The sequence below is a fragment of the Rhinolophus hipposideros genome (assembly GCF_964194185.1).
Source record: "Rhinolophus hipposideros genome assembly, chromosome: 22".
In the NCBI taxonomy this organism is placed as follows: Eukaryota; Metazoa; Chordata; class Mammalia; order Chiroptera; family Rhinolophidae; genus Rhinolophus; species Rhinolophus hipposideros.
Window position 1 is genome coordinate 2,773,903 of NC_138068.1, and position 26,595 is coordinate 2,800,497.

Genomic DNA, 26,595 nt, shown 5'->3' on the forward strand with positions numbered 1-26,595 from the left:
ACAGAAGGTCAAACACAGACACCCACCCGGAGTGACACAATGCAGTTGCCACACCTGACTCTTAGCTTCCTGGTGGCCAAAGCAAAAGGGGAAACACAATTAATTACAAAATGTACATTCTCCTTAAGATACAAACAGGCAGCTGTTATACAGAAGCACAGCTTATTTGAATCCTGAAGTCTCAGAGAACAGTCTTCCAAGGTCCTGAGGAAGGAAGGCGACATAGTGTCATAGGGTGGGCAGTGACACTGGGAGAGACAAACTCTGTAAAAATACAGATCCCCACTCAAGATATCTCGAGTGGGGGCTGGGAATCTGTTTTCACAAAGTTCCCTGGTGATCTGGATTCAGTCAGGTGTGGGAACTGGTGTGGCTCACACGACCAGTTACCCTCTCTATGTCGGCTGCTGTGTGACTGTGGGCAAGTGACCCACTGCTCTGAACCAGTGTTCCTCTTCTAGAATAGGACCGTTAAGGGTATCTACTCCAGAGAGCTCTTGTGAGTCTTCAAGGAGACGACACGTAAGAAGCACCCGCAGGAAGCGGGTACACAGAAGCCGTAACACAAATGTTATCAAGGACCATTATTAAAACCACATTTCTTGTCCCTCATCTTGCATGAAGCCTGCGGGACTGGATTGGAGGCTCTCGGGACGAGCTGGGTCCCCCCCAGCACAGCTCAGGAGGAGGGAAATCGGCAAATATTTATCAAAGATCAGTTGTTAGTATGCAATCCCCCACTCCCAGCAATGAAGCGTCAATATTTCCCAAAGGGATGGCTTCCCTTCTGGCAATTACTTTTTTTTTTTTTTTTTTGGTAAGCCCCGCAAAGAAAGGTTTCTATACTAAGACCCTACTCCACGCCCCAGCTTTCCTTGCAGCTTCAGCAGAAAGAAGAGACCAAGGCTAATGTTTGGGGGTCCAGCCATGCCACGATCAGCTGTGCCCACCTCATCCCCCCTATGCTCAGAAGTGGCCAGCTTCCTCCTTCAAATTCTGCAGATGTCAAGGCGACCGTGGGGGCTGGGAGCATCAGCACACAACGTTTTTTCCTCCAGGAACTTGTTTTCGTGGAGGCCTGAGTGGTGGCAGCCTGTTCTGGATGCAGCGGAACAAAATGTACAGGGGGACGGCGCGACGATCACTTAATGCCTGTTAACATGCTAAGTACCAGCTCCTGTCACTACTGAGTATTAATCAGCTCATCTAGTGCGATGGGTCCCAGAGCACAGCACTCCCACGGGAGAGTTAATGGAAGGCTCCTGCATTACTCAGGCAGCATGTGCCCAGCTCCTCCGTCCCCAGGCAAATCACACAACGGTCACAAAAAGGAACCACCAGGACAGGCTGGCGCGGCCCACTGGCTCCTTTGGCACAGCAGGAGTTGCCCATACAGCCGAGCTCAGCTCACCCTCACGGAGGCCTGCTGGGCGGCCCCCTCCCCCTGCACAGGTGACAACTAGCCCAGGAGGGCACCCAGCCACAGCCAGAACTGCCCCTGAGCGCCCCCTGCCAGGCGCAGGCTTCTACGTGTTCTGACAGGGACTAAGCGGGAGCTTTCCCAAGGGCCCCAGAGAGGGCAGCGCTGCTATGGCCTCCATTTTACAAACAGGAGGGACACTCGAGATGGTGGTGTGTGCCCAAAGTCACACAGCTGTGACAGGAAGGCTGGGATTGGACCTACCCATCCACGTTTCCCCAGACCCACGCGCAGCCGAGAATCTCTTTCTGGATATTTTCACTAGCTCCCCCCACCACCTTCCATGCTGGGGGACTGGGTCATCAGCTCCCGCCCTAACACAGGAAGGAAGTGCTTTGTACCCAGAGGCCCAGCGTGCTGGTTGGAGGCCAAGCCAATACAAGAAAATGAGAGGCTGTGACGAGACAGCTGTCCCTTCCGGAATGTGGGCCCTGAGGCCTGGGCGTCCTCCTCCTCCTGGCTGGGGGACCCTGGGCACAGTCCTCCTTAAGGCTCAGTGTGCTCATCTGTCAAATGGAAACGGTAACAGCACCTACTTCACTGGCTTCCTATAAGGATTCAATTAAATGAGGAAAAGGAAGCAAAACTGACAGCATGGGGTCGGCACCTCAACATGAAAGCAGCCAGGCGTCCTCACCACCAGCCGCCCCTTCAATGGTGTGCGCATGACAGGACTGAAGCACGGCCATCTGTGCCTTTGTGCAGAATTGCCAGAACATGCCTACTATGCGAAACACGGGAGCTGCTCCTCGACTCTGGTGCTTCATTCACACCTGTGCTAAAGGTGAGCTGATCTCCCCTACAGAAAGGGGGTGAGAATCCTCACACACTTCTACTCCTCCACAGGTGACTCTGACTTCACTCTGGTCCCCAGACCCAGCACACAGGGTGTGTTATTGGGGGCTTGGGAGGCAGCAGTGACTACTTCATCCAGAAAAACCCCAGGAGTACCCAAAAGATCAAATTTTAAGGGTCTGGAAATAACAAAACAAAAAAACCCCAACTGCCCTTCAGGCACGTTGCCATGACAACCAAAGGCTGAATTATTCAGCAAGTGATGGCAGAAGGATCTCCGAAAGGAAGCAAAACAAAGACAAAGGGTTCCAATTAAGCCATTTTTTGTAGGGAAAACAAAGTGGGCTGGCCAGGCAGGCTGCGCCTGACCCCCAGGGATGCAATTTCTCCACCGCGGCTCTGTGGCTAATTCTGGGGGCGCTTTTCCATTTTTAAACATGGCAACAAATGTCTAAGGCACCACTACTCCATTCCGGGGCAAGGTTTAAAATTAGTTACAGATTCAGTGGGAAATGCACAGAACTGGGGCCCTCAGGTCCGGCCTCCCGGCCCCCCACCTTTTCCAGCTCCCTCTGCACCTGCAGGTGGGTGTGGGGTCCCCAAGCATCACCGTGGTAACTGTGCCCTATTTTTAAACCACAGATACTATCATTATTTACTATTTTTCCTTTAAATTAATTCACTTAATACTGTATTCTGAATAAGAACTTGCTTTGTTTATCAAATAGAAAACCATTGTCAGCTGGCATCTTTAGAAGGTAGCTGCAAAACAATACCATGAGTCAATATAATTTGTTTTACTGCTGCGTACGTAAGGATTTTAAACACGGCACAAACAGTATAAACCACACAGGATATCAGAGGTTGACAGACTTCGTCCCATGGACTGCAGCCTGTGTTTGTAAATAAAGTTTTATTGGCACATGGTTATTCATTACATTCATTACACACCACCCATTCATTCCACACCGTCTCTGGCTGTGCTTGTGCCACAATAGTAGAGGTGTGTAGTTACAAGAGACACGGGTCCACAAAGCCGAAAATATTCACGATCTGGTCCTTCACAGAAAAAGTCTGCTGATACCCAAAGCACCTGAATACTAATCTGATGACCTTAAAATGAGAAACTCCGGCACATCATTGGAAAGCATGAACAAAATGAAAATACGAGCCCCAAACAGGGAGAAGGACTGTGTAACTCACAAAACTGGGAAAGGATTAGAAGCCACAATTTCCAAAGTAAACTTCTAAAATCATGAGGATAAAGAAAACTGCAGGTAAGGTACATGAAAAGAAGAAACCAAAGAACTGATAAACACTGAAAAAGAAGAAAAAAGTTCAATCTCAGTAGGAATAAGAGAAAGACAAACCAAATCTCACACGATTGCACGAGCATCCGTGAGCCGGGCCACAAGCAGCACCGGAGATGGATGGGGTCGGATGGCAGGACGTTTTATGAGGTACGGGCAGAAATGCACACCAGTACAGCAACTTCGAAGAGCAATTTGGTAACAGCTGATAAGTACGGTGGCATGCTCTGTGACACCGTCCCTGCCAGGAGGAGACCCTAGAGAAACTCTCATGTGAGGACAAAAGCATAAGGACATTCATTTTAGGGTTAAAGTAAAAGCAAAAACTTAGAGGGAAAAAAGAACTAACCATCAATTGGGGATGGGCCCCAGGCGGGGGCGGCGCTTGAGACGCTTCTGAAATACGCGGGGAGGAAGGTCTCACAGAGGCACACACTGAGCAAAGATACTCTGCCCCCTCTTGCAGAATACAACACACATTGTCACATTCAAGGCTATGACAAGTCCCGTGGCAAATATACCGCTTGTGAATGGTTTCCCCAACGCACTGGACCAACGAGCGCTGGTTTACATCTCACGCCTGTCACCTCTTTGGGGAATGCTGAGCCACATGGTTCTCTGCAGGGGCCCTCTGAGAGCTCACGTCTGTGGCAGGGGCTGACCTGATCTTGGGGGGACCCTGTCCTACCCGTGTCCCTTCCCACTGCTCTGGGGTGTGTGGCCTGTGCTCGCGTCTGCTCCCTGCTGTAACCATCGCTCCCTCCTGGGATGCACACACCGTGCCTCCCGTTCTCCTCCCACATGTGTCCACTGAGCATCGTGTCTGTATCAAGCCCCACGGTGGGTGGACATCGGCAAGACGGGAAGAGGCCTGAGGCAGCCACTCCTACAGGAGCACGGGAGCTGACAGGCGCCGTCTCCTCCATTCCCCACAGCTGTGTCACCAGCAGCGGCCACCGCGCCTGCTCCTCATAGGAGTAAAATAAACCTTTGTTGATGACCAGACACAGAATGACAAATGCTCGAGGGGTCTGACAATGTTACTCCAAGCAGGCTAATAAAGGCCCTCAACCCCTCGGTATCGGGGGAGTTGTTAACCTGCCCTCCCCCCAGAGCCAGATGGCAGATCTGGGCGGGGCTTACCAATCTCTACTTTCAGAAGCTTCTCCTTGGGGAGCACTGTTCTGGGTTCAGGACCCACTGGACACCACCAGGCACTTGATGGCGATGTGTGCCGAAGGCAGCCTCCCCCCAAAACTTGGAGGAGACCCGCAGGAAGGACCTTCAAGGACCCGGCTCCCAGGCCCCAGCAGCCAAAGCAGCAAGCGCCGTGACTGGTGAGCACGAGCTGCATGGCAGGGCCTCCCTGAAACCCACAGTGACCTTGAAGTGTCAGCACCTAGGTGCTAGACAAGAAAACCGAGGGTTGCTGAGTTTGGGGCCCAGCTGCTCGGGTTCTTCGAAAGCAACTTAGAAAGTCATCCAATGCTTGAAAACGCCATACTTTCAACCCCCTGCCCCATAATTGCCAGGTGTCCTGTGTCAGGGAGCGTGACTAGATCCCAACAGACCTTGGCCACTAAAACACACCCCATGCTGTCCTGTCCCACAGCACAGTGGCTCTCCAGCCAGCACCCCCCAGTGACGTCCAAGGGCACCTTGGGGGCTGTAAGCAGAGGGCACTCACTCGTGGCTCGGGGTCACAGCCAGGTGACAAATGGGCTTACACAGTACACAGACTGACCCCCAACTACACAGAATTCCAGCTTTTCTTGGAACACTTGGACGATTTGGTAATAACTGGAAGCAGAGTGTTGCCGGGAAAACGATCAGGTGGAGGTGAATACGGCCACGCCCACTCCCCGCCCACCCCCCACAAGTCTCTGCACCACCGTCCCTCCCAACCACCACCCTTCTTTCTTCAGGAGCCCTGCTGCTCCTATAACCAGTGCTGCTGCACCGGGGTTGATGTGCTCCCCAGGGGGCATGTGGCAATGTCTGGGGACAGTTTGGGGTGTCACAGGAGGACACACCTTGTAGAGAGCAAGAACACTGCTGAAGCTCCTGACAGAGCACAGGACGGCCTGGTGGGGGAAGCTGAGACCACCGCGACCCCGCCGCAAGGCGGCACGCAGCCTCTGCTGGCACCCACTACTCACTTGGCCAGTCTCATTTCAATCTGCTGCCGGATCTCCTGCCTCTCCTCGTCCGTCCGCCGGGGGAAGATGTTACGGTCCTCCAGCTCCTGCTTGCTGGGCCGGTTCCTCAGTTTCACGGCCAACAGCTCCTTCTTGCATCTCCGTGGCAGTGTCCCTAGGCGAGGCAGGCGAGGGAGGGGCAACAAAGAAACAGGTGTGAGTGAGGTGCTGGCTTGTCCCTGCAGCCACCCACCTGTTGGAGGAGGGAATGTGGTCAGAGCGATAGGAGGACATGGTCAGCTTGTGGCGCCTTCCAGGGGGAATGGTGGGCAATACAGGAGACGGGGGTGCCGCCATCTACCTCCCCTAAAACCCCATGCATGGGCCCCACATTCCATGGGGTTGGGGTGTCGACCATACCATATATCCCGGGGCTCCAGGAGCAGTCCTGGTTGATACGTGTTGCCCCAGGGTGATTATTAACAGCACCCACTTTTTTTCGAACATGTCCTAGTCAGCGTCATACCTTACAGTTACTTTACCCATGGCGGGCCTTTCCTCCCCCCTCCCCCACCTAGTCCCCCTCCCCCACTGCCTGCTGCCTTTTGGCCATGAGGGTCTTCTTTCCGTTCCTGGAATGTCCCACCTCGGTCTGTGCCCCGTGTCTGTCCTCTGCCTACCACCCCGCTCTGCCTGGACTGGCTGGGGCTGGCCTCTTTCAGACCCGTGCGGCCAGCCTTGAGCCATCTCCTCAGAGAGGTCCAGTGGGACCTCCACTACCATCACACCACCTGCTGACTCCTCCCTTATCTGTCTCCTTCTTGCTCCTTAGTTTATTCTGCCTTCTCCTCCCGACTAATTTCGGGGAGAGCCTGTTCTGCAGGGTCCTGGCACAGGGATGTCAGAGACGGTTATCAGTGAGTACTGTTGAGTGAAGGCAGCGTGGGGGTGCTGATTCATGGTCCATGAGGCTGAGTCTGACCTTGGGGTCCTACGCATGTCCAGAGTCCGTGGGGCAGAATCAGGGCACAAAGAAGCTCTTGGGAAACAGAATGTTTAAATTTACTTAAGGGCAGAAAGGGGGTTGGGCTACATTCCAAGGCAGAGCTGGGTCACTCATTAGTGCTAGGAAACCGCGTGTTCTGGTTAGTGGAGCTTTCTGAATAACAGGGTCTCCGCCTGCCCCTGGCTAATGCTGACTACTGGCAAGTAACCGTAAAGTCTACCGCAGCCACACATGTGAGGGTGTGGTCCTGCAGTTGTTCTAGGGCACAGCCTTAAACCCGGGAGGCTCAAACCATCATCCAACACAACTGCTCCCACTGATGGAGGCCAACTTTATTTCTTAAGGAAAATGGCTTCCCAAAGAAAGTAACTCCTCATATGGGAGATGAAAACACAAAGCTAGAAGTTAAGTCTGATAACATGATAGTTTAACAGAAGTTTGGGATCAAATAAAACATGAAGAGCTGGACTCAGCTAAGGCTTGATTTTCTAATGTGAACTGATTTGGTATGCGTTTTACAGAGAAAAGAGAAAAATAATGGCTCCACAAACCATTTCAGTAAGGGCTCCAGCCTGAATTTGTTTTAATAGCTTCATAGAGGACTGGGAGCCTGTATTTATAGAATCATAATGAGCCTGAAGGAATCACATGCGTTTTCCAGTTGGTTCTTACTGCATGTTCTAGGGGAAATTGAAAGCTATGGTGATGTTAGGGACTCAAGGGCGTCTCCAAGGTCTCGGGACAAACCCTCCATGGACATCAAGGGTCTAATACATGCGAGAAGGGATTGCCATTTTCAGAGAACTATAATATGCTTCAGCATAAAACTGTACTGAATGTGCTTTAATCCTTCTAGCTTTTGATAGAGAAAGTTTCTAAGCCCATTGCAAATGTCTCAGGCTTGTCATTATAAACTTTAATCATACTGATTCTTAACTGAAAGATCCTTTCTTCAGAGATTTCTAGATGAAACTGAGAATTTGTTCCACGGGAAATCTCTGTGCTCAGAGCCAGTCCTTCTCCTCCACTCTTTCCTCCGGCCTCCATGCGCACAGCCGGGTACACCATAGGACCACAACAAACACGTATGCACTGACCTCAGGTCTTCCCCAAGGCAACAGAGGTGAACAAGTTTTGCCACTTAAAGGTCAGAAATGGAAATTTCCAGACAAATAGCTTAAAATGAGAGCTTTCCATGAATTTCAGTGGCACATCAGCCCAAGTGATGGAATTCATCCAAGGGAGCACCCGTTCCAGAAAAATCTGTTGAACATGGAGTGGGTGTGAAGCTGAGAGACAGGCCAGGAAGGCTTTGTGTCCAGACTGTGGGGAGCAAGCAGTCCTCCGTCCCCAAGGACCCCTAAACACCTGTCTTCTGATCTTTTTGACCCAAAAACCCCATGACCAGGGGACTGCCACCAAAATAAGTGGAACGAGCTCATAAAAAAAAAAAAAAGAACATATAAAGGGTGTTCATCCAGCGTCGTTTACGAAAGTAAGAAATTAAGCAACCTACATATCCACCAAATGGGCACTTGTTAAATTGTGGTGCCACTGTGCCATCTGAATAGCAGGAACCCTTGACAATGGTCCTGCACATGTTACTGAGGGACAAAAAAACAGTCACGATACGCTGCTTTAAAAAGCAACTTGCAGAGAAGTATGTTAGTTACGTAGATATAGAAATACAGTTGTGTGTGTCTAATTTCGTTAAGCCCATGTAATCTTACTACATATCGGCCCAGTAATGCCAGGAATTGATCATTTCACTCATTGATTTTGGTTTTCCGTATTTTATTTTTATCTAAGACATAGTTTTCTTACATAAAAGTAAATAATTGTTTAAAAGGAAAGAACTCTGTCGAGTGACATCAGTGACGATAATGGAAAATTCTCCTCTCCATAAACGCAACAAGGAAACTGGCAAAAATGGTCAGAAGCAATTTTCAGAGCTATGCAAATTAACCAAAAGGCTATCGCAACGTGGGGAGTATTTATCTGTGAAAAAACGGCTGAATTTCAGTAAGAATGTTTTGCGTTGTCCAGCCCCCTGCCCCTCTGCCCGGCTTTGTAGTGCCTTGAAATGGAACCGTTTGCATCCCGGTGAAGAGGGGCTGCCAGGCAGCCACCGGAGGGAGAGGGATGGGCCTCGTTCCCAAAGAAAGGACTGTCGTCATGTCACCTGTCTGCCAGCCCCTGAAGGCCCCACCGGCAAGGCTGTCGGTACTGCATCTGACTCAGCTGGCCCAGTACAACACGCCTTTTCCCCAGGGGGAGTTTGTTGAAAACAATATTGTCTTTCCAAGTGTTAGAGTTTCATTTATCTTCAGCTCAGTCCTGCTCAGTACTCTATGGAGTTCTTTGTTGGCAAAAACCAATAAAACATTCAATGCAGAGGCCAAAAAATTAAGTCAATTAAAAGTAAAACCGTGATGTTACTAGCTCTAGCTCAACTCCAGCAAATGTTGGGGCTGCCTCTCCAATGCCCAGCTGACAGACAGAGCTTAGGAAGTCGGAAGGGGAATGAGGCTCCGTCTCCCCAGGAACCAGAGTGGCCCGGATAGCTGATGGCCCGCACAGCCCCGGCTCCACCTCCCCAGGCAGGAGGCAGCTTTCCACGCACCATGCTCACCAACACACCAGTGTGTGTGGGACTCAGAATATGCCCATTTTCCACCTCAGTGGAACAAAGGACGCTCATGGCGAATCTCAGGCTACAGGTTTCAATAAGTTTTTAATAAGTTTAAAAGTGCTCAAGTCATAAAAAGTGTGTTCTCTGATCAGAAGAATTGGAAATCAATAACAAAAAGATCTCCAGCAAAAATACTCAAATCTTTGGAAATTAAATTTTAAAACTTCTGAATAACCCATAATTCCAAGGAGAAATCGAAAGGGAAATTAGAAAGCATTTTTGAAATAAATAAAAATACAACCTATCAAAAGGGTGCTGGAGGAAATTTTATAGCATTAAATGCTTCTATTAGAAAAGAAGAAAGGTCTCAAATCGTTGCCCTCAGATTCCATTTTAACACACTAGAAAAAGAAGAGCAAATTAAAACCAAGGGAGTAGGGGAAAAAAAAACGCAAAAGCAATAAACATAAGAGCACAGACCAATAAAATAAAAAATAGAAAAACAATAAAGGACACAATTGAAACAAAAAGCTAGTTCTTTGAGAAGAGCAATAAAATTGATAAAACTCCAGCTAGACTTATGGGGGAGGGGGAGGGAGAAAGAGAGACAAATTACTACCAACATCAGGAATTAGAGGGGTGATGCCTGCACCTGATTCTACACAAACTAGCAGAGCTCAGTCAAGAAGAAACGCATAACCAGAAGAGAACTATATCCATTAAAGAAATATATTTCTAGTTAAAAAGCTTCTTCCACATACAAAAACAAAACAAAACAAAAATGCGGCTGGTCCAGATGGAGGCACTGATGAATTCTATGAAATGCATAAGAAATAAATAACAGCAAGTCTACACAAATTATCCCAGAAAATGGAAACAGAGGGACTACATTAAAACTGGTGCCATGAGGCTAGAATTTCTTGTGCTGTCAACAGCAGAAAAGACATTTAAAGGAAACTAAAGACTAATGGTCCTCGTGGGCATTTACGTAAAATTCTAGCAAATCAAACTCGACAATTTATAAAAGTGGCAATACGCCACGGCCAACTGGGAGACAAGGTAGCTCACCATTTGAAAAGCAACCAATGTAATTCACCAAATTAACAAACTTAAAAGGAGAAAATCAGTATGGTTACCTCAATAAACCACCTTTCGGTCCCTGGGGTGCTTGCCCTGACTGTCAGAGCTGAAGGGGCCCACCAGGCTCTTCCCTGCACCCCCCTCACTGGTGAATTAATGGGGAGGACAGTGAAGTTCACGGAGAAGGGATGTGTCTCAGGTCACAACTGGTAGCAGACAGCGAGCTGGCTGCCGTGGGACTCAGAGACGTACGTTCTCTCACTCACCTACAAAAACAACACATGCGCATTGCAAACTTAAGCCTAACAGCAGTACCAAGAGGCAAAACGTCTTCTTTCCCTGCCCACATCTCACCTCCAGAAGGAACCATTACTACTAACACTTTGCCAGATCCACGTCCAGACCTATTTCCGTACAATCAACAGCTTCCAGCCCCACTTCACGCACCGGTGAGCTCCCACTGGACACAGCGGCCTGCAACATAGTCTCATTCACGCATCTGTCTCTGGGTCCAAATCAGAGTGAATCGATCCCGCTCTTCCCTTTCATGGAGGTAAATTTTCCCAGAGTGTGGATGCCACGCGATCCCATCACGTGTTTTTCTAGCCCACCATGAATGGACATCTCGGGTGGTGTTTGTGTTCGCTCTTTCATCCAAAGCTGCAGAGAACAGCCTCATCTGTATTTCCCTGCTCGTGTGTGAATATTTCCATCAGCTCAGCCCTTGGAAAGGGGCAATTCCAGAGCCAAGGCTGCTGCTGATGTTAGGTTTTGACGGGCCCTCCTTTCTCAGCTCCCTTCCCCCACCCTACATACACACACTGAATCTACGCCAGCCGACACACTTGTTTTTACCAATGGAAGGCCCACTTGCTTCTCCCACTTGCTGTCACTCTCGAGGTTCGGCACGGTGCCCTTATAGCAATGAATTAGGAAAATGATACACATGCATTTGATTATAGAAGTCCTGAATGCTTCCTTTAAAATGTAGACAAGTAGGTCATACTGACAGCCACAGCTGGGGGGGCACCTCTACCTGCAGCACATGCTAACTGCACAGAGGGTCTCCATCAGCACCTGTTCACGCATAGGACTTCCATACACCTGTTAGGTGCACAGAGGGACCTCCGCTCTCCTGCCCCTGCACAGAGGGACCTCCGCTCTCCTGCCCCTGCACAGAGGGACCTCCGCACTCCTGCCCCTGCACAGAGGGACCTCCGCTCTCCTGCCCCTGCACAGAGGGACCTCCGCACACCTGCCCCTGCACAGAGGGACCTCCGCTCTCCTGCCCCTGCACAGAGGGACCTCCGCACACCTGCCCCTGCACAGAGGGACCTCCGCACACCTGCCCCTGCACAGAGGGACCTCCGCACACCTGCCCCTGCACAGAGGGACCTCCGCACACCTGCCCCTGCACAGAGGGACCTCCGCACTCCTGCCCCTGCACAGAGGGACCTCCGCACTCCTGCCCCTGCACAGAGGGACCTCCACACACCTGCCCCTGCACAGAGGGACCTCCGCTCTCCTGCCCCTGCACAGAGGGACCTCCGCTCTCCTGCCCCTGCACAGAGGGACCTCCGCACACCTGCCACTGCTGGGCAGTGCCGAGCACCATGCCAGCCACACTACCCACTTCCTTCCTCCTGTTTCATCCTCATGACGCCTTCGTCTGCCCTGAAGGTTTCTGCCCTGAGGGTGGCCTCTTAGGCCAGGGCAGGTCACCCTGTTCACACTGAGTGATGTGTATATGAAAAGGTTTATTGTAAGGAATTGGTTCCCATGGTATGGAGTTGGCAAGTCCGAAAACTGCAGGGCAGATGGGCAGGGTGGAGGCTAAAGCAGGCACTGAGGCTAACAGTCCTGAGGCAGACTTTCTTCTCTGGGAAACATCGGTGTTTCCCCTGAGGACCCCCGGTATACTGAACGAGCCCCCCAACCCCATTACTGAGCCTGCTCTCCTTTCCAGAAAGTCACAGATTACAGATGTTAACCACATCTTCCGAATACCTGCACAGCAACGCTAGGTCGGTGTTTGATTAAAGAGCTGGGCTCGCCCCAGCCCGATGGACACATAGCACAGACGTTCTCCCGGAGGCTGTGAGCATGGAGACCCCGGGTTCTGCAGCATTTCTTCCATCTGGGAGGCGCATCAGAGCTTTTGAGCGTGCAGCTGGCCTCAGACTGCTGCTCTAAGACAGAAATCACAGGGTATTGTTCACTGTGTTCATCCTGGTACTCGCCCCTCACTCCTGAAATCGCCGCATTGAGGGTCCTGCCTCCCTCCCCTGCTGTGGGCCTATTGCAGGCGGTGACCCAGCTTGTATCGCTGTGTTCTCAGCACCTAGCAGGTGCCCAAGAGAGTCTGCTGATGAATGCTGGGGTCCACTCCTGCCAGAGCTAGACAGATCTGGGTTCAAAACGGGCTCGTTCCTTCCCCTCTGTTTGCCCTGATTTCCTCAACTGTCGCAAAGGGATAATAACAGTACCTGCCTGGGCTGGCTGTCTCGGGGATTAGGTGATAGAAAGCATGCGAAGTGCCTAGTAAGGTACCTGGTGTGCAGTGGTGGCTCAAAAGAGAAAGTAGCTTTGTTGTGGTGGATTACCACTGGGCCTGAGGTCCCACAGCTGTGCTGCCAGTGCTCAGCGACAGCCACCCACAGCCTGACAGGCTCCTCCAGGAACGGCCCACCAGGTTGTCCAGAGGCCAGGCTCTTTAGAGCATCTTCCATCCCGGTGACTGTCCACAGCGCCACCTAGCGTCCATGGGGGAAATGACCGGGTTTCCAGGTAATTTCAACCCCAGAGCCCCAGCTCCACGCACAGGCAGTAACTGCATCCCATGATGAGGACAGGAGAGGAGACAAGTAGGATTATTTCGTTATTATAAGGCCCTCACACTACCTTTGAAGTGGTATAGTGTTATTTAAAAGTGGAGCTGGATGTAAACATAAATTCTAGGGCAGCCACTAAAAAAAGTATAATTGATACGTTAAGAAAGGAAAGAAAATCAAATTATATAAAACGCTCAGTTAAAACCACAAAAGATAGGGGCGGCCGGTTAGCTCAGTTGGTTAGAGCGCGGTGCTCTTAACAATAAGGATGCCAGTTCGATCCCCACATGGGCCACTGTGAGCTGCACCCCCCCCCCAACTAGATTGAAACAACTACAATCTAGTGGAGCTGATGGGTCCTGGAAAAAACACACTTAAATAATAAATAGAAGTTTAAAAAACAAAACCCACAAAAGGTAGAAAAAGAGTGGAAGGAGGAGGACAATAAATGAAAAGCAATAACTAATACGGTAGGTATTAATCCAACTATGTCAATAATCACTTTCAACATCAATGGTCTAAATACACGAGTTAAAAGGCAGAGATTCTCAGAGTGGATCAAAAAGAAGACCCAACAATATGTTATCTACATAAAGACACATATAGATTAAAAGTGAATGGATGGAGAAAAATATACCACGCTAATAACACTAATCAAAAGAAAGCAGGAATAGCTATATTAGTTTCACACAGCAAACCTCAAAGTGAGGAAACTTATCAAGGATAAATTAGGGCATTGCATAATGATAAAGGGATCAATTCCCCAAGAAGACATAATTCTTAACAAGTATGTACCTAACAGCCGAGTGTCATACTATGTGAAACAAAAATAGATAGAACTGCAAGGAGAAATGGATGAATCAATCTACTAACATAGCTGGAGACTTCCACACCCCTCTATCAGAAATGGACAGACCCAGAAGGCAGAAAACTGGTAAGGACACATGAATTCAAACCACAATCAATTCATTGGATATAAATATCTGTAGACTACGCCATCCAACAGCAGCAGAACATACATTCTACCCAAGCTCACCTGGAACACCTGCTCAGACAGATCACATTCTGGGCCATAACACACACGTTAACAAATTTAAAAGAATGCAAATCATATTCTTTGTGTGGGAAATCCCAATGTACATGGAAATTAAAAGACACACTTCTAAATAATATTTGGGTCCAAGAAGAAATCTTAAGAGAAATTTAAAACTATTTTGAATTAAATGAAAGTGAAAACACAACTTATCAAAATGTGTGGGATGCAGTGAAAGCAGAGCTTAGAGGGAAATTCATAGCATTGATGCATTTATTAGAAAAGAAGAAAGATCTAAAATCAATCATCTAAATTATCAATTTAGAAAAATAGAAAAAGGGCAAATCCAATCCAAAGTAGGTAGAAGAAAAGAATAAGAATCAGAGAAGAAATGCAGTGATATTCAAATCAGGAAATCAACAGAGAAAATCAAGGGAACCACATGTGGCTCTTTGAAAAGATCAATAAAATCGATATGCCGCTAGCCAGGCTAAGAAAAACAGAGGAAACAAATTACCAATATCAAAAATAAAAGAGGGGGCAACATTACCAATCCCATGGACACTGAAAGAATAAAGGAATACATAGACAACTCTATGCCCACAAATTTGACAACTGAGATGAAATGGATCAATTCCTTGAAAGACACAACCTGCCAAAACTCACAGAAGAATAGATTATCTGAAAGGGCCTATATCTATTAAAGAAATTGAATCCATAATGAATAACCTTCCAAACAGAAAGCAACAGGCCCAGATAGGTTCACTGGTGAATTCTACCAAACTTTTAAGGAAGAAATTATACCAATTCTGTATAATCTCTTGCAGAAGAAGGAATGCTAACTCTATCTGTGGGGCCAGCATGGTCCTGATATCAAAACCAGGCAAAGACATGATAAGAAAACTACAGACCTTTCAAATGAGCAGAGAGGTAAAAATCCTCAACAAAATATTGGCAACAATTATTTAAACTGCTGAACAAATTTTAAGTAAATATTTAAATTAAAATTTTCATTTAAAATCAATTTAAATTTAAAGTTTAATTAGAAATCTAAATTTTAATTAGCAAATTAGCTAGAACTGGGCATCCACATGCAAAACAAAAAAGAATCTGGACACAGACCTTATACCTTTCACAAAATGGATCACAGATGTAAATGTAAAATTAGAAACTATATAACTCCTAGGATATAACGTAGGAAAAAAATCTCGATGACCTTAAGTATGGTGAGACATTGCCAAAAGCATGATCCATGAAAAAAATGAATGATAAGCTGAACCTCATTAAAACTGAAAACTTCTGTTGTGCAAAAGGCAATGGCAAGAGAATAAGAAGACAAACCATAGACTGGGAGAACATATTTGCAAAAGGAACATCTGATAAAAGACTATCATCCACAATGTATAGAAACTTTTTAAACTCGGCATTAAAGAAACAAACAACCCAATTAAAAAATGGGCCAAAGACCTAAACAAATCCTTCACCCAAGAAGACACACAGATGGCAAATAAGCACAGAAGATGCTCCCCATCTCGTCATCAGGGAAACGCAAATTAAGGCAACGCGACAGCCCTGCACCCCTGTCAGGACGGCCACGACCCCGAGCACGAACACCACACACCAGCGGGGACGTGGGGCCACGGGGACCCTCAGTCACTGTGGGGAAAGCAAACGGGGCAGCCGCTTTGGAGGACAGTTTGGCGGTTTCTTACAGAGCTAAACATACTCCTAGGATCCAGCAATCAGGCTCCTTGGTATTTACCCGAAGGAGCTGGAAGCTTGTCCACACGAAACCTGCACACGGACGTTTACGGCAGCTTTATGCACAATCGCCAGAAGTTGGAAGCCACCAGGATGTCCTCCAGTGGGTGATGGATAAGCAAACTGTCCATCCAGACAGTGGAATGTTACTCAGCACTAACAAGAAATGAGCCACCGGGCCATGAAAAGACACGGAGGAACCTTAAATGCACGTGACTAAGCGAGAGAAGCCAATCTGAAAAGGCTGCACCCGTGTGATTCCAACTACACGACCTTCTGGAAAAGACAAAACCAAGGAGACAGAAAAAGATCGGGGGTTGCCCGGGGTTGAGGGGGGAGGGATGGACAGGGGGCACAGGGGACTTTTAGGACAGTGAACTACTCTGTGTGACACTGTAGTGGTGGGGACATGACATCATACCTTTGCCCAAACTCGTGGGAAGTACACCACCAAGAGTGATCGTAATGTCAGTTACAGACTGGCTGATGATGACGTGTGAACACAGGTTCATCTACTTTAACAAACGTCCTATCTAGTGGGGACGTTGATAATGGGGGTGGGGGGCTATACAGGTATGGGGGGCACAGGGAATACGGGAAATCTATGCACCTTTCTCTTCATTTTGCTGTGAACCTAAAACTGCTCTGAAAAACAAAATCTTAAAAAATTACTTTTGATGGATTTGAGAATGTCCCCACTTCCTGTTTTTACCTGGCGCCCACTGCACGTGCACATAAAGGTGCGTGTGTGTGGGCACGTGCGTGTGCAAGCGTATGGTGGGAGTCGTTTACACACTGCCAGAGGGGGTGTCCAGCGCGAGGCCTAAGCACGCGGCCTGTAACGCACCTTTCTGCATCGATCACGATGTCATATTTGCGCCACGTGGAAATCCAACCGTTAGACTAACTCAAATGTGTTTTCGCCACAACTGGGTGAGCAGCTGGAAGGACGCCCTTCCAGCTGATGCACAAGGCAGGCCTGCTTGGACGGAGCCGCCAGCAGCCCCAGAAATTAAATTCTAATGTGGATACGTGTGCTGCCGACTATTAGAGAATTCCAGGTGACAAGACGTTTGATAAAGTTTCCTCGAAGTGGTCATGGGACAAGACCAGGCCTGCAGAGGCTCCGTCAGCCACCTTCCTGTGGTTACTTGAATGCCCTCTTGACTTCGCACCTGACGTTTTATTTATTTACCATTAGGCGGGTAAATAAATAAATAAGCAGCACTGCAGCACTTATGATTAATAATGGATGAATCTACTGCCTGGCACTTTTCTGCTTCAGCACCACAGAGATTCACAAATAACGAACCAGCCGTAACAGAGGAAGCAGGGTTTGAACTCGAGAGAAGCCAATATCATCTGATCCATTCCCGTATCCTGCTGGGCCAAGAGAAACACTCTTATGAGTCTTTCCTACTGTGACTTCTCCTCCTCCCAAAGCAACATTTTATTTATAGACTCCTTCTATAACCAATATTGAATTTTTTCCTCCAAGCATTTTTATCTCCGCGATTCATAGCAGTGTGGGAGTTATGGACACATCTGAGCAGGTGAGAAAAGCAAAGAACCTGCTTTCTGGACTCGATTGCAGGGGTTCAGGGGCCCCAGACTATGGATGCAGGACTAGCACCCAGAGTCTCAATTTGCAGAAGGCAGGACTTTTCAGGTAGATCTGTGTGCAACCGGGTGTTCTCAGCGTTGAGTGTGAGGCTTTGACCTTGAGCCTCAAACACTGGTGCCCACAGAAGGCCCCAGGCGGAGGGGAAGCTTTGCTCGGGGTTTGCAAATACAGTAAGTGCAGTGTGTCCCCAAGCACAGCACGGGGTCGAGCTGGGCATGTTATCGACTGCTGAGTTTCGACTGAGTTCTACCCTTCCTGCACTCCTGTCCCACCACAGTGTGACCAGACTCCAGGGTCAGTTGAGGGCACCAGGTTGTAAGAGTCAAGTAACAAGAGACTGAGCTTTGACCCACACCTGGAAAAACCACAGAGGAAGGCAGAAATGGCTCCTCTTCCACGTGACAGCCAGGCCGGGACAAGGGCTGCCTGCACTTTCACTATTCATACTTTACAGCCACGGCACCCTTTAATCCCCCTTATGGCCACCTGCACGTCAGGGGCAAAGTCAAGAGGGCATTAAAGTAACCACAGGAAGGTCAGGGGCACCATTTACAGGGCCGGGCACAGTCTGGGATTGGAGCTGTGGGCAAGACTTGGAGCATCCGCTCAGCCACCCCCAGGAGCCCTCAGGTAGAGGTGCCAAGTCAGCAGAGAGGAGAGACCCCTGCTGCTCGGGGTCCTGGGCTAGAAGAATGAATGGGGACCCGTGGGCGCTGCAGGCAGCATTGAAAGCCATTCATGCAGCAGCTGCTTTGTGACGGTAACTTCGAGCCAGGCTCTGTGTGGATGAGGGGCACAGACATGCTGGCACTGTCCCTTGTGCAGACAACCGTCAAACACATAAATTAGGTAAAGTAATCAGATAATTGACATGTCAGTGGGCAGACAGATGACAGTGAGATGATGACAAAAATGAGTGTGAAATTACCACTGTGCCCACGCGACGAAGGACATTTACTGTGTTGTCCTAAATGCCGAGGACGAGTGTGTTTGATCTGATCAGGGAGGCAATGGAGGTGAGACGTGGGGACCTGCCCGGGCACAGGGGCAGGGAGCCAGCTCTGTCCTATGGCAGGTCCCATCGGAAGCAGGCGGGCTGGCCCCGCTGCAGAGGGCCCACGCTCTGCCCAGGGCAGTGACAGTCACCAGGAGATGCCTCCAGGAAGAACAATGGTTCAGTGATAGGAACCCTCCCTGAAAGGCCTACAGCGTCCACCCGGGCCCCTCCCGTGAGTGACAGCGCAGCTCAGCACAGCCTGTGTGGGCGCACAGTGAACCCCTGCTTTCACTGCTCGTGGCCTGCACCCCCTTTCCCTTTGTCAAGGGGCTGTCTACAATGCTCTGGCTCCCTGAGCCCCCAAGTCCTCAAGGGTAGGACAGACTGTGACCTTAAGAAGGTGTTGTGAGGACAGATACGGAGCTGGACTTCCAAGGGCCTTGTGATGTGTGGCCCTGGACAAGCATTTGTGCCACTTCTGGGGTGGCCACTGGAAACCTCGCCTCCCACCCGCTCTCGCTTTCCTGCTGGCATTCTGGGCCACACGTTCCGAACACCAGACACCGGAGGACCGACCACCTGTTCTCCTTTCTGCCATGTCATCCCAGACAGCGTCCTCTCAAAGTCATTTGCGGAGCCACATTCATGTTGTTTCAAACACACAGGAAAGTGAACGTGCAATTTTCAAAATGAAGCCAGGTCCTCCGGTGCTTCCTACTCGGCGCCCCGAGTCCGTCTGCATGCACCCCTGCCCATCTCTGGAGGTGAGACTCCCTCCAGCACTCCCGGGTGCAGCCCCTGCCCTGTCCTGCCTCCATGCTGGTGGCAGGAGTGCCACCCCCAAACACGCAGACTCCAGCCCTCCCCAGAGGCAGGACCTCCTGGGAACGCCCGCTCGGCAGCCGGGATATCCTGCAGCCCCGTGCTCACCGGAGATGATGGAGGCGTTCAGGGCCTCCTCGTCCTGGTACAGAAGCAGGTCGTCCTGGAATTCGGAGTTCACGAGCAAGTTTTCCTTGTTCTCCTCCGACTCGCTGGCCGCGCTCTTCTTGCTTTCCGAGGCCCCATCGAAGCTCCAGGCCTCTTCCCGCTCCCTGCCCCGCTCCACGCTGGACGTTCTCGATAGGCGGATATCTACACGCTTCTTCGGGGACCCTTTACTGTCCCTCCCTTGAAAACTGAACCAAAACGGTAACCGGGATTAGACGCTGTCCCCTTCACCTGGAAACCCAGCAAAGCCCAGTGAGGGGTCCATGATGGACACTGCAGAGACGGCCCCCCAGTACGCACAGCTTCTCGGCGTCGGTCCCAAGTCTACAGGACACAAAGTGCCACCAGCACACACGGCTTCGAGTCTAAGACCCATGGTGTTGAGAACGTGCTGTTTCCAATAGCAGACACATGTGTAATAAAATCTGCCCAAACTGAGCACGGCAACTGCTCAACCAGCCATGTCTCAGGACTTCCAAGGCCTGAGAAGGGCACTTTGTCTGGCATCTCCTCCAAACCCTATGTGTGTCCCTTCACCTGCTTTGCTCTCCAACAAGCAGCTTCTCCTTCACACTCCATGAGGCATGAGACCAACAAGACCAGAGGAAGCCTTCGGGACAGGCACACCTCTCTTTCCTGATGAAAACTCGAGGCGCCCTCCCTCGTGAGTCTCTCATGAGTGCCCATCCCACCGGGGTCCTCTGGGATCCACGGTGCACACACCCCACCCCACCCCCACCCAACCCCTGCCCCCTCGCAGAATGTGGCAACCAAGACCAGCTGCAGAGCCCAGTGCAAAACAGAGATGCAGGGTCCCTTGTTCAAAAATGATGAAGAATTTCAAGGTGGCGACAGCAGAGAATTGAGCCCAGCCCTGGGTGACTGCACAGTGCACCCCTTGAGGCTGGCCGGGCTGGAGTCCGGGCACACAGGTCTCCCCTGGGAGGGCGAGGGCCTCACCTGTCCTGGCGGTGCTTGGTGGCCAGCGCCCTGTGCAGCTCCTCGATGACACGGCTCGGGGGCAGCGGCCGGTGGACAGTGGTGAGATGAGGAGACGCCGTGGGTGTGGAAATCTGTCCTCGGAGGGGAGGGTCCGTGCTCTTCCCGCCAGAGCCTTGGAAGAGTGCGGCCTGGCCTGGGGAGCGAGAGAGGCCCACAAGAACGTGAGTGCGGGAAAGGGGGGAAGGGCGCTGCTGAGACACGAGCCGTGGGGCAGAGAGGACACAGGCCCATGGCCAGGCGACCACCGATGCCCCGGGGTCTGTGGACCACTATCCATCACGCACGGACACACGTAACAAGTGCTGCTTAGCTGAGCTCATGACCTGCCCAAGGGACCGTGTGTCGCTCCCATTTCTCAGATGAGGAAACTGAGGTTCAGAAGTCCACCTCCAGCAGGTGACGGGGCTGGGATGGGTCCGGCAGCGTGACTCCAGGTGTAGCTGGCAGAGACCATGGGGCCTCCACACAGGGAGCCGTCACCCAGCTGGGCCGGGGCGAAAGGCTGCCCTGAGGGATACCTCACACAGGGTCCAGGCCGCTGAAACACAGGGGAGTCGAGGCGCGTCCTGTGCTTCATACTGCTAGGAGGGGAGGGAGCTCCAGCAAACAGAGGAGCACTGGTCCGTCTTAATGGGGCCGCTGTGACTCAGGGCTGCCAGATATGAGGACTTTGCAAGAGAAGCCAGAAATGTGGATTAAAGGTAAACACTTTCCTATACTTCTATACATACAACCATCTAACACTTAAACATATTTCACTATCTTAACCATGGTGGCACCCATCTTATAAAACACTAAGCACCACGCAGACCCAGCAAAGCAAGCCTGAGGTGGGAATTGGGGGCAGGAGATGCCCTAAAATCTGGGGGAACGAGGGGTGAGGAAGCCCGTGGCGGGCCCACTGTGCGTCTCAGACAAGAAAGCACCCAGTGGGGACTCAGCTTGTGCACTGTCCCCTTGGGCCCCAAGAAAGTCCAGCTGAGGGGCCCTTCTCCAGCTCTGCTGCCATCTACCATTCACGTTATAAGGCAAACATTTCCCTAAAAGGAAAAGTGAATGAGAGACAGTGGAGAAAATAAACGCTCCCAAATGTAGTCTGTGAGAGATCCAGGCCGAAGCCCAAAGCTCACAGCCATCCGCCTGTCCCCTCTGCTCCTAACCCAGTCCCCAGATGAGCTGATGACATGGCCAATGAGTGTTCTGGAGCCCCTTGACCCTGAGGGTCAAGACCTTGAGCTCCTGAGGGGAGGGTGGAAGTCAGAGGAGCCGAGCCACAGGCCCCGCGACCCAGAATTCAGGACATGGGAAAATGTGGAGGAGTCACGTGACATGAAGCGCGCATGCTGATCTTCCCAAGCCCCGGGCTGAGTCACCGAGGGCCCAGAAGCAATTCCACAGCAGCCAGAACACAGCCCAGTGAACGGCGCCCAAACCAATGGAGCTCCAGCTGCCCCAAGTTTCAGTGGGTGGAAAGGGGGGTTATCACACAGACACGACCAAGACGCCAAACAGCATCAGGTTGCCTCAAAACTCTTACTCTAGTCTATGTGGCCGTGACCCTCAGGCGCATACTTTGACGCATTCCCAGAGATGTAGAGAGATGCAGGAAGCAGAGAGGGGTTCAGAGCGCCCATCTGTGGCTTTGGTCACTGGCACCCTCACTCAACGGGCACCTGCTATATGCCAGGCACGGGGCTGTGATGGGGAACGCAGAGACGTGGCCGCCATGGGGCTGTCTGGGGAGGCAGTGGAGATGGAGAAATAATCCTACAGATGGGGAGGTTTCGGTTCCTGGAGTTGCTGGAACAACGTGCCACAAACTGGCTGGCTCAGAACAACACACATTGATCCTCTCTCGGCTCTCGAGGCCAGAAGCTGGAAATCAAGGTGTCGGCAGGGTGGGTGCTTCCTGGGGGCCGTGAGGGAGAAACCGTCCCAGGCCGCTCTCCCAGCTTCTGGTGGCTGCCGGCGTCCTTGGTGTCCCTTGCCTTGTAGACATGTCACTACCATGTCTGCCTGCTCTTCACATCCTCTCTGTGTGTCCTTTTGTGTCTCTTCTAAGGACACTGTCATTGGACGCGGGGCCACCGTAACCCAGCACGACGGCATCTCAACCCTTCTCTAACTGTGTCTGTAAAGACCCTTCTCCGAGGAAGGTCACGTTCTACGATTCTGCTTCGATGTGAACTTTGAGGGGACACTGCTCAACTCACTACACATGGTGAAATGATGTGGCAAATGCCACAAGGCCAGGCACGTGTGGCTACTGAAGAAGGGACAGGAAGGCACGGGCACTGACCAGGTGAGGTGAGGGAAAAGAATATTCCAGAAGGGAGAGCAGCGCGGGGACTGGGGGCGGGAGTATGAGCTCTGGGCCCAGAACTGGGGTACAGTCTCCTCAGCTGGGGGACCTGGGACAAGTTGCTGGAGCCTCCTGAGGCCCAGTTTCCTCCACTGCAAATCGGGCCCGTGTCCCCTAGGGGCTGACACATGGCTTCTGAAGGGGCCGTGTGGCCTGGGGCCTCCTTGGAGTGGTGGGGGCTGGAGCGCACTCGACAAAGGGTAAGTCCTAGTCGTCTGGGTGGTGGTCAGGGGTGGGGCAGAACCGCTGGACTCTGCTAACCACGGTCATCTTCACACCCTCCAAGGCAGCATGCAGGACTTACTCTCAAAAACAATCTCCTCGTCGTGAAGGGCTTGCTTTTTCCCCGAGACCAGCAGTGTCTCCAATCTCCAGCAGTGATGGGGGAAGAGACACCCAGGCTTGGAAAGTAAATGCCCCAACTTCTGGGATTTTTCAGGCAATGTAGCCAAAGCTGCAGAAGTGGGGGCCTCTGCCCAGCTACACTCCCCTCTCTGGCCACCACACTACAGTCTGGTGTTAATTTTCTGGCTCTACCTTGCTGGACAGAGTTCACTTGAGAATGAATTGGTGAAACAGAGATGAGCAGAGAGACAGGGAGAGGCTGAGAGAGGGAGGGAAGGACGAAGGGGAGAGAGAGAATGAAAGAGAGAGAAGCAAGAACAGAAGGGCACCTAAACACCCAGACAGACAGAAAGTCCTCATGCGGGGGGCTGGCTGGTCTGCTTGAGGGAGCCTGAGTGGTCTGATGACCAAAGGTCCTCGCTAAGAACAGGCCCCCCTGCCTCCAGTTGTACCCCCTACACCTGTCCAAAGCCTGAGTCACAGAAGCAAAGAGGGTGAACAGTGGGAGCCCAATCAGGACTGGCTGAAGCATTGGAGGAAGGAAGGAAGGAAGGAAGGAAAGGAAAGGAAAGAAGGAAGGAAGGAAGGAAGGAAGGAAGGAAGGAAGGAAGGAAGGAAGGAAGGAAGGAAAGGAAAGGAAAGAAGAAAGGAAGGAAGGAAGGAAGGAAGGAAGGAAGGAAGGAAGGAAGGAAGGAAGGAAGGAAGGAAGGAAGGAAAGAAGGAAGGAAGGAAGGAAGGAAGGAATGGAGGGAGGGAGGGAAGGAGGGAGGAAGATGGGTGGGTGGATGGGTGATATGTGCGGACCCACCTGTGACATTTTTCGTGGCTTTGGAGCCGGCCTTGGGCGGTGGGGTGGGCAGCAGAGGGGGGCTGGGGAGCTGTCCCACGGACCTCTCCAGGGTTCTGGGAGGACTGTCCAGGGAGTCGGACCCAGCTAAGGCTTGAGAGGACTCATCCGTGGTAGGCGGAAGGCTGCCGGCGGTGTCTGCTTCTTCACCTCTGGATGCTGACGGCATCTTGGCTGGGTCAAAGACAAAACAAAGTGTTCACAAACCACGGTTCCTCTGATTGGGGCGGATGTGAGTGAGGGGAGCAAGGGCGCTGTGGCCGGGTGGGGTTGTTTCCTCAGAGCGGGATGTAAAAGGGTCACTTCACATACACACCTGACTTCCTGTGAGTTCAACTATCAACAGAACGTCAGAGGCAGAGAGAGGAGGAGGAAGAGAGGGAGGAGGGAGGAGAATCATTTCAAGAGCCTGAGTGATTCCACCCCTTTTTCGCGCCATAGATGGTGCCAAAGCTCCTGCCTCGTCTGGGCGTGGCGGCCAAGATCACAGGTTTTGGAATCACGCACACCTGGGCTCCAGTCGGCCCCTGCACTTTCTCCATGACCTTGGATAACTTACTAAACCTCTCTGTGCTCCATTTACCCACACATGCCATCGGAGTAGTAACAGAAGTCCCTCCAGTCTTGCTGTGAAGCTTAAACCAGAAGTGACCCTGAGATGTGTGCCTGCCTGGCCCATTGCAGACCCCCAAATTCAGCAGCTATTGACATTACACGTCCAATGTGCAGCAGCCCCGTGCCCTGAGGCGCCAGCCAGCTGCGTGGTGGGCAGGGACAGGGAGGTCAGGCTTTGAGGAAGGCTCAGCCCACCCAGAGCCCCCATCCCCTCTGCTTTCAGCAGCTGGCTCAGGCTCCCCAGAACCGCTCCTCTCCTGCCTTGAGCACTGCCCTCCAGCCTGTCTACCCCTCTGCTTCCTTCCAATCCATCAACCCTCTCCTTTCCCACTTGTCTCTTTATCCAGCTCGCGGTCCACTGTCCCTCAGAGCAGCAATCTCACCCATACCACCCCCCATGGCCTCTGCCTCACTTCCTCTTCATTTAACTCTTAAAACCCCATCTCTGGCTGAAGCCTGGATCCACTGGTTCCCACCTGTGCCGAGAGCTGCTGGAAAAAAAAGGATGACACACAAGCCTCAGTCCCGGCCCTCTCAGGACCACCACCCGCCAGGGCCCCCAGCTCTGCCTCCATCCTGCCGTCACTCTGCTCCAAACCTTTCTTGGTTCTTTTACACCCCCAGCATCTCACCTCCCGCCCCACCCCCCACGCAGCCTCACCTGCAGATTCACAGGGGAAACTGAGGTTATCAGACAGGGGCTCCCCTCTGATTTCTGACTCAAACACAAATCCACCGTCCTGAGGCCCCTTCCTTCCTTCCTCCCTGACACAAGAGGCAGCCTCCCATTCCCTCCTTGGGACCCCAGCAGTCCCCGCCCTCTTAGACCCCACCCCAGGTGCCCAGGCCTGTGCTGTTTCATTTTTACAACCACCTGAGGAGGAACAAACAAGCTGTACCCTCAGGGAACCGCTTCACAGAGCTGGTCCTAAACTCACTGCGTGGGACTCATCCACCCACCAGGGAGTCACACTGGACGCCTCACTGTGGGCAGGGCGCTGTCCGCGGTGCTGAAAACACCGCTGACGGAGGCAGGGGACCCTGCCCTTAAGGAGCGTCCATGGAAACTGTAGAAGCAAACGCTGCCTCCCCCTTGTGTCCCCACTAGTTGGCACCACTTCTGTTCTTTTATTGTTCCTGCTGGAAAGTTGAAAACCTCTCCGGCCAGGCCCTTTCTCTTGTGAAGCTCATGGAAATGTCGTCTTTGCCTCAGAAGGGCTGGCCCTCCCAACTCCTGCTGAGCAAAAGCTGAGAAAGAACGTGCCCCTCCCCCACCCCTGCCAAAGGCAGCCTCAGCTGGGCATCATGACGTCAGTGTGAACTGAGAAGCTCTGGGTGCTCCTTGCCTCACGTCACATGACTATCCGGCCATGCATGGATGCCCACAAGACAGTGCTGTTTTTCGTTATTACTGTCACTACCGATACGTATAAAACTGCCCTCAAACATGTTATTTGCTAATAGGAGTTTGCAAGACTGCTAGACTTCAAGACTAGTGTTATGTCCTATGAACTGTAACCTATAACTTCTAAGAGTCTACGATTCGGATGGTTTTACTTAAGTTTTGTACTAACAACATTAAAATAAACATTTTGTGCCTTCTAGGGAAAAATAGTTGTGTGCTTTCCTTGTTAAGCCATAGGTGAGCGTGGAAATGTTCTTTTTCTCCATGTGGGCACCAGTCCTAGCACTTCGTTGGGCTTCCTGTCTCACATAAATAAGGCAGTGACACGAATCCTTGGGACAT

At 51.2% G+C, this 26,595-nt stretch overlaps 1 protein-coding gene across 3 annotated transcripts in view; it reads right to left on the reverse strand.

Annotated features, from left to right (window-relative positions):
• PHACTR3 (phosphatase and actin regulator 3) overlaps window positions 1-26,595 on the reverse strand; it is a 165,937-nt gene that overhangs the window by 26,182 nt on the left and 113,160 nt on the right. For all 3 annotated transcript variants that reach the window (XM_081033805.1, XM_081033807.1, XM_081033806.1), the window contains exons 5-8: window positions 24,195-24,407; window positions 20,638-20,812; window positions 19,618-19,865; window positions 5,745-5,898 (exon numbers count right to left, since the gene is read on the reverse strand). In XM_081033805.1, the coding sequence (XP_080889931.1) occupies window positions 5,745-5,898; window positions 19,618-19,865; window positions 20,638-20,812; window positions 24,195-24,407 (790 nt within the window). The remainder of the gene's footprint in view (window positions 1-5,744; window positions 5,899-19,617; window positions 19,866-20,637; window positions 20,813-24,194; window positions 24,408-26,595) is intronic.